This window comes from Conger conger, chromosome 1, assembly GCF_963514075.1.
Source record: "Conger conger chromosome 1, fConCon1.1, whole genome shotgun sequence".
Lineage (NCBI taxonomy): Eukaryota > Metazoa > Chordata > Actinopteri > Anguilliformes > Congridae > Conger > Conger conger.
In genome coordinates this window covers 70,704,862-70,712,555 of record NC_083760.1, presented here as the reverse complement: position 1 = coordinate 70,712,555, position 7,694 = coordinate 70,704,862, and the positions used below count along the sequence as shown (strand labels likewise).

The 7,694-nt window shown below is 40.6% G+C and overlaps 1 protein-coding gene across 1 annotated transcript; it reads right to left on the bottom strand.

Annotated features, from left to right (window-relative positions):
- Positions 1-14: 14 nt before the first annotated feature.
- c1galt1b (core 1 synthase, glycoprotein-N-acetylgalactosamine 3-beta-galactosyltransferase 1b) lies at positions 15-2,738 on the bottom strand. Its single transcript, XM_061224846.1, has 4 exons — positions 2,654-2,738; positions 2,240-2,485; positions 910-1,577; positions 15-638 (listed from the first exon to the last, which is right to left on the bottom strand). Exons 2-4 carry the CDS (start codon positions 2,412-2,414, stop codon positions 477-479), a joined length of 1,005 nt encoding a protein of 334 aa, XP_061080830.1. The 5' UTR covers positions 2,415-2,485; positions 2,654-2,738; the 3' UTR covers positions 15-476.
- Between the last annotated feature and the right edge of the window lie 4,956 nt (positions 2,739-7,694).

The window sequence follows — 7,694 nt, the reverse complement described above, 5'->3', positions numbered from 1 at the left end:
AGTATGCCATTTATTATCTGCTTTCCAACATTACACACACACACACACACACACACACACACACACACACACACAATGACATTTCAGTGACCTTTGTTTAGGTGGATTTCGGTCTTCATCTCCCATTCCTACAAACAACTTCTCTTTATGCATTATCACAAATAAGCATCACCAGTAATTGAAACGGGTCTAAATACTGTAATTATTTTCATACAAAGAAACCTTTTGTCAAAAACAGGTCTTTTCAGGTCAAGGAAACATTGGCTTGCTGGCACTAATGAAAAACAATTAATTGCTGGTTATCCAGGACTATAAGTTTTGATTAAAACAGTAAAATTAACAACACTTTTTTATAGATTTTTTCAAAATCCCAAGGAACAGAATATCTCCTACAAATGTACCAAACCAAACAGAAAACCAATACAATGGTGTTAATAATGGCATGATTTTAGCAAGACATACATCAAATTTGTATTTCATACCTTCGTTTTCTCTGAATTATTTTGTAGTGAATCAGGATTGAATCTGTATTGATAGCCATATGGGCGAAGGTGATAGGCAAAATATTCCAGTACATACATGTCATTTGGGCTTATGTAATGGAAGGACACTGCAAGATCTGAACAGCACTCAGGGCCCTGAAACAAAACAGATCATATTATTTATTAGTATGGACACCGCTTACTGAAAGGTCCATAACTTAATGCAAGAAGGGACTTTGTCAAATTTGTACATACCACAAAGGCTTTAGTATAGACAACTATTACAGACAAACGTAATAAGACCTAGATTTCGGATATGGCACTGTATGATGTAGACCATCATAGCAATGCAATAGGTTTATTATAAATAGGAGTCATGTCGGTTTACTGTGCACCTTTCGTAGAATTACCCCATTTTAATACTTACCTCAACGGAGCGGTAATAGCTATAACCCCAGTACCAGGATTGTTTACGGCCCAGGGTCTTGATTAAGTGCTTTTCTGGAGGAAAAGGGTGAAATGTTTCCCTTTTCTTTTCGTCCCTGGAGTCTGCCGCTTCCACTCCCATCGTCTGCATGCATTTTCCCAAGGCCATGTCCTCAACTGAAGAAAGGTGGGTGCATTTTCCCACGCGGAATCCTTCCACGAACCTCCTGAGCGCCTCTTTGCTCAGAACGTAGCCAGCCCCTCCGCTCATGTAGCCCTGAGGTACAAACGGTCTGAAACGACGGCCAAAATAAATGGGTCGTTCCGGGTCATGCTTAGAAAGGAGATAGCGAAGATTGTCCAGCACAACGTAGGTGTCGTCATCGGCTTTCAAAAACCAATCGGCATCACCCAAGTGGTTCTTGTGAATGTACTGGAAAGCTCTTATCGTCTTCCAGTAGAGTTGAGTTCTGCCCTCGGACACATTAAGCCCCACTGTAGGAAACTCGGTCTCTTGCGAACTCATGAACAGCACTTTATCACATCGCTTGGTCCAAGTGGCACGGACATGCCTTGCCTTCTTCTGCAGATTCTTAGGTGCCGTCATTACCCAGCACAATACTCGCACTTTGGGAAAACGGTCCTTCGTGAGTATGGTCCCTCGTCGGTCTAGAATATGTGTACAAACATAATAAAGCACAATAGTTTAGCCAAATGAAAAAACCAGACACACGCATTCAACTTTATTTGCACTTCAAGACTGGGCTACTCAAAAACCTATAGGTTTAAGCACACAGGCTTAAATTTTTTATTTTTTTATTAATCGATTTTTTGCTTAACATAATTTGCGTTAGCCTACTTTCAGGTCTGTGTCCCCCTTTGTAACAAATAGATTTTGTGCTTATTTGTAACACAAATGTTACTTCGACACGAAATGTATTGAAAGTAGCTACATTTTTGAGAGTATGAACTTCTATTACAGTAGCCTATGCCACTGGCTATGTGCGTGGGGATCTGAAACACAATAGGCATGTTACAATTCCATGATGTGGAATGTATTAAGTTAAACTAAAACAAGCGTATAGTTTGCATTTAGATCAGTGGTGTCCAATCTTATCCTAAAAGGGCCGGCGTGGGTGCAGTTTTTTGTTTTAACCCAGTAGTAACACACCTGATTATACTAATGAACTAATCGTGGTCTTTAATCAAGACCTTGAGGAGTAGAATCAGCTGTCGTAGTCCTGTGCTAAAACAACAACCTGCACACACACCGGCCCTTTCTGGATAAGATTGGACACTCCTGATTTAGATAATTGCACAAGTAGGTCTACCTTCGGTTGGTAGTGAAGCGTCCGCCCTTGGAAGCTCCATGATGGGAGGCTCCGTTATTTGGTTGCTCGCAGTCATCCGAAAATAAGTGTTAGTTTCAAAGTTAGTTTGTAAAACAGAATAACTGACGATAAAACCAAAGGAAAGTCCACAGACAAAAAACGGTAGTGAAGACATCTAAATAATAGAACTGGTTTGATAGTATGTGAATTGAAGCATCCAAGGCTACTGCAATGGTCAGTCGCGTTCTAAAAGAAAACAGAAAGCTTTGTAGACTAAATCCTTTGATGCTTTATTAAATTAATTATGTTCAAAAATCCTAAAATAATTAAGAACAGGTGCCAGTAAATCACAACATTGCATATACCTGCGCTCAACAGAAAATAATGATCTAATTAGAAATACCAATGGCTTACCGTTAAAAAAAACCTATCATTACAGCTTTGGGAAAGTAGCCTGTCTTAAAGAGCCCTTTATGCAGTGTCTTCATTTGGGTAGGCTCAGGTCTGGCGTTTGATCTACCACGCCTTAGGGCAGAGGTGTCAAACTCCAGTCCTGGAGGGCCGCAGTGTACGCTGGTATTTGTGGTTTCCCTTCAATCAGCGTCCAATTAAGTCCTTGAGAACAAGGTGGGTGGACTCTTTAGCCAATGAAAGCCAATGAAATTAATCTCTCGTGCTGACGCACACCAAAATCCAGCAGACACTGCGGCCCTCCAGGACTGTAGTTTGACACCTGTGCCTTAGAGTGATGAATATGAACGAATCTGTCAATAATCAACCAGCCTTATTTGCACAAGCCTACCGGTTGACGTGATTTTCAGAAGATACGACTGCTTTGCATAAAAATAGAATTATTAAGTAGGCATAGGCCTATAGGGTCCCTTGAGTTTATACATAATCCCTTAGGGATAAATTAACGCTGGAAATGTTGCTGGTTTATATGGTTTTGTTCCATAAAATTGCTACAGTACAAACTAGGTGTATCAAGGGCAAAATACCATAATCTATTTCTTATACCTTGAACTTAAATGTACAATTAAACCACTGATGAAATCAATTTATAAAGCATGATTGTTCAGGGGTATGGTCTTTTGTGCAGTCTTCAGATTCCCAACACCACAATTTGAAGAGGTCAGTCACAGATAGGCACCAGCATACTCTGAACTGAAGCATATGCCATGCCGGGAGACAGTGGTTCTTGTCTTTAAGCACATACCCTTTGCAACTGCAATATATCTTCCCTTCTCTTTTCTTTCTGAAATAGTGGTGTGAACTCTCAGAATAAAATTTGTTGTAGAACTTGATTTATAAGATAAATATTAAATAAGATATATGACCTTTGGAAAATAATAATGTGCAATGTGAGATCTCACAACACTATACCCAAGTCGTGTTAGTTTAGTGGGTGGTGGTGTTAAAGTGTGATTGTCACATCCTGTACGACTACGTACATAAAATGGTTTACTCAGTTGAGCTTGGTTCCACTCAAGAAATTTCCAGCATTTGTGCAAATAAAGGTGTGTATGTGTTTGTGTGGCAACTAAACTGGGGATGAATCGGTGGCAGGTTGAGAAAGCTTGGTTGGGAATATGGTCAAGACAGCAGAGATATGTATGGTCAGTGACCACTTTAGTAGGTACACAGCTTGTTAATGCAAATGTCTAATCAGCAACTCCATGCATAAAAGCATGCAGACATGGTCAAGAGGTTCAGTTGTTGTTCAGACTAAATATCAGAATGGGGAATAAATATGATCAAAGTAACTTGGAATGATTGTTGGTGCCAGACAGGGTGGATTGAGTATCTCAGAAACGGCTGATCTCCTCAGATTTTCATGCACAGCAGTCTCGAGAGTTTACAGAGGCTGGTGTGAAAAATAAAAACGTCCAGTGAGCAGCAGTTCTGTGGGTAAAAGTACTTTAATTATAGAGAATGGGCAGATTGGTTCAAGCTAACAGGAAGGTGATGATAACTCGAATACCAACAGTGGTATACAGCAAAGCATATATGGACACAAAACACATCTCTACCCTGAAGTGCATGAGTTACAGCAGCAGAACACTGGGTTCCGCTCCTGTCAGCTAATCACTGAGGCTATAGTTGGCTTAGACTCTGGGAAGTTGAAAATTGGGGTGGCATGCAGATAGGGTGAGGGTCCATGGATCCAATTCTGCCTTGTATGAATGGTTCAGGCTGCAGGTGGTGGTGGTGTGGGGAATGTATTCTTGTCACTCATTAGACTCCTTAATAGAGATTGAGACAGAGTATTTTTGCTGACCATATACATCCCTTTAGGGCCACAGTCTACCCATCTTCTGATAGCTACTTCCAGCAGGATAATGCATCATGACACAGCACACACCATCTTAAGCTGGAGTGTGGCAATGAGTTCAGTGCACTGCAATGGCCTCCATTGTCAGCAGATCTCGATAGAGCACCTTTGGGCTGTGGCGGAACAGGTGATTCACAGCAGTAATGTGTAGCCGTCAAGTCTATAGCGACTGTGTGATGCTATCATGGCAACATGGGGGAGGAAGGTCCTACCCAATACTAGAAAGTGTACTCTGGTCGCAGATCATTTTAACTTAAACAAGGTTTACCACTGGCTTCTCATTGTGCTGTCCTTAAAACCACTGGACTGAAGATGGTGTCCGTGAAACACTTCCTACTTTAATTAATATACTGCCTTTTTAGGAAATATTCTCCTAAAAAACATGACAAATTTAAATAGCATAAATTGGCATTGACCAACAAAAAAAAAATGTCCTAACTTCAAGCTATGAAGTATTCAATGCTGATCCCTTCTAAGCAAACGTTAAGTCCTAATTTAAATAACTTATTTTGGGGAATACTTGGAAATGCATTGTTTACATGATTCGTAAGACAAGTTGTAAATGTTGTTCCTACCTAAGAAAAAATATATAAATATGAGAAAATTGGTGAATTTGTGGCGGCACCGATGGTGCAGTGGGTAGCACTGCCGCCTCACAGCAAGGAGGTCCTGGGTTTGAATCCCTGTCGGCCGGGGCCTCTCTGTGCGGAGTTCTCCCCGTGTCTGCGTGGGTTTCCTCCGGGTACTCCGGTTTCTTCCCACAGTCCAAAGACATGCACGTTAGGCTGATTGGAGAGTCTAAATTGCCCGTAGGTATGAGTGTGTGAGTGAATGGTGTGTGTGCCCTGAGATAGACTGGCGACCTGTCCAGGGTGTATTCCTGCCTTTCGCCCAATGTATGCTGGGATAGGCTCCAGCCCCCCTGCGACCCTGATCAGGATAAGCGGGTTCAGATAATGGATGGATGGATGGATGGATGGTGAATTTGTATGAGTGGCTCTTAAGTGAAGCCCAATATCTTGGTCTTAAAGGGAAGGGACCTTATGTGTAATGTGGGCACTAGATGGCGACAATACATTTGTATACTGTAATGAGCGTAAATATCAAGATGAAAGAATTGAAATATATGAAAAAGCACTATTATTCTTCAACATGTTATGAAGAAGAAGACAACACAACAAAAGACTGAGAGGCAATAAAATACATTCACTCGAACAAGAGATTATTCTAATGATTCCATAATAATAGAAGCTCATTGACAGTGTATAAATCTTCTGGATTTATAGCCCTGCTTACAAAATATGTGAAACATCACAAAAACATCTGTCAAAAATGGATTCATAGGTAACAAAAAACAACAGTTTAGTGAGCACTTTAGTAATTAACAACTGAACCTTTATCGGTTGTTGCATTGTGAAACATTTCTCAGATACAGCTGGATAATTGTGGAAAAAAATGTCCATACCAGTTGTACCTGACTTTGTGCAGTTAGAAGAACAAGAAAATTATGCCCATAATGTTGTACAGTTGTATATTCTCCATCAGTAAAGCCATCTCTGCATGTGCCTAGTAAGGTACTGTACCTAGCTTAATTTCCTGCAGTGAGGCTATGTGCTTTGAATACCATTATAAATTGTGAGGGGGAGGTCATCTCATGTTCTACCTGCAGGTATAATTACTGTGATACTGGGGGAAATAATTACAGCTTCTACTCCTCTAATTAAGTGAGCAAAAATTATAGCTTCAGTTCATAACATTCCCTTTGTCTATCTCTGCGGTGACATTATATAACTGAGAGGAATTCACTTTTTGACAGATATTAGCAGCTTGACGCTGCATTGACCCGTATAGATTTGCATCACAGCTTCTGTAAGAAAGCAACAGTGTATTGGTCTGGGTAGCAAGTGACCCAGGATCATGTGAAGGCGATTGAAAGACTGTGGGTTCAGAAAAGTGGATTTGAAGGCACCAGTATGGATGACTGCATCTGTTTAGACATGAGCTACTAGTCACCAGTTATGTATTGTACACTCACCGAGCACTTTATTAGGTATTTATTAGACTTATTTTTTTAGACTTCTACTTCTGTAGCCTATCCACTTAGTTATAAAGAGTTGTGTGTTTAGAGATGCCCTTCTGCATACCACTGTTCATGTGTGGTTATTTGCGTTACTGTAACCTTCCTGTCAGCTTTGACCAGTCTGGCCATTCTCCTCTGATGTCTGTTATTAACAAGGCGTTTTCTGTCTGCAGAATGGCTGCTCTGATTGTTTTTTTTTTCAATTCTTTACGAACTCTAGAGACTAGTAAGCGTGAAAATGTGCACTTTAACCACCTGTGAATTATTTGATTACAAATCTAAAATTGTGGACTACAGAGCCACACCAATAAAATGTGTTTGTCCGAAACATTTTAGAGTTTCATATATGTATATATAAATAATGTTGTGTATGTCAGCTGGATAGCACAAGAAACCACAGCATGGCATATAAAGTGTGACAGTATTTGCCTGAGTTTCATGGTCAAAACATATTGCCTCTAACCCCACCCATGGCTACACAGGATGTTTGTTACTTTTAATTTGGATATTTAAATATTAAAACTTTTTTTTTTATCTTTGAGCAATACTGGCATGGCCTCAGGATATTATCACTGATGTGTTCTCCCAATGTGTTATTCATGTTGGATTGGCACTTTTGAATAACCTATGAGTTTACACTGCAGCAGCTCCTTCAGGACTGTGTGTGACAGCACTGAATCCTCTTATTTTAATCGGTGCTTCACCCTTAAAAAAGCAAAGACAGCAGTGCCAGGAACAGCTGCCAAGCAGGAACGCAAATCAAATCACTTCAATCCATTTACTGAAGAGCTCCAAAATTTTTGTCATCCATTGTACAAAGACAGGGAAGCACCAGAGGGGAGCAGCCCCATCAGAAGCAGAGCCTGTAGCCAATCACCGCTCTGCATACCGTTTCATCCCTGACGTATACTGGATCAGTGGTCTGAGTGGGCTACATGACTGACTTATAGGCAATGGGGCCAGATGTGAACTGTCCTTCAGAAAATGGTCATCTAGCTTAACCCTTTAAAATAAAAACCATTCAGAGCCTGCAAGTTGCAGAG

Excerpts from the sequence above, each read along its gene's own strand:
- c1galt1b (XM_061224846.1), bottom strand. The coding sequence starts at position 2,414 with ATGTCTTCACTACCGTTTTTTGTCTGTGGACTTTCCTTTGGTTTTATC. Across the intron at positions 1,578-2,239 it reads CGCTTCACTACCAACCGAAG|ACCGACGAGGGACCATACTC; the intron begins GTAGACCTACTT and ends CACATATTCTAG. Across the intron at positions 639-909 it reads GCTATTACCGCTCCGTTGAG|GGCCCTGAGTGCTGTTCAGA; the intron begins GTAAGTATTAAA and ends GTTTTGTTTCAG.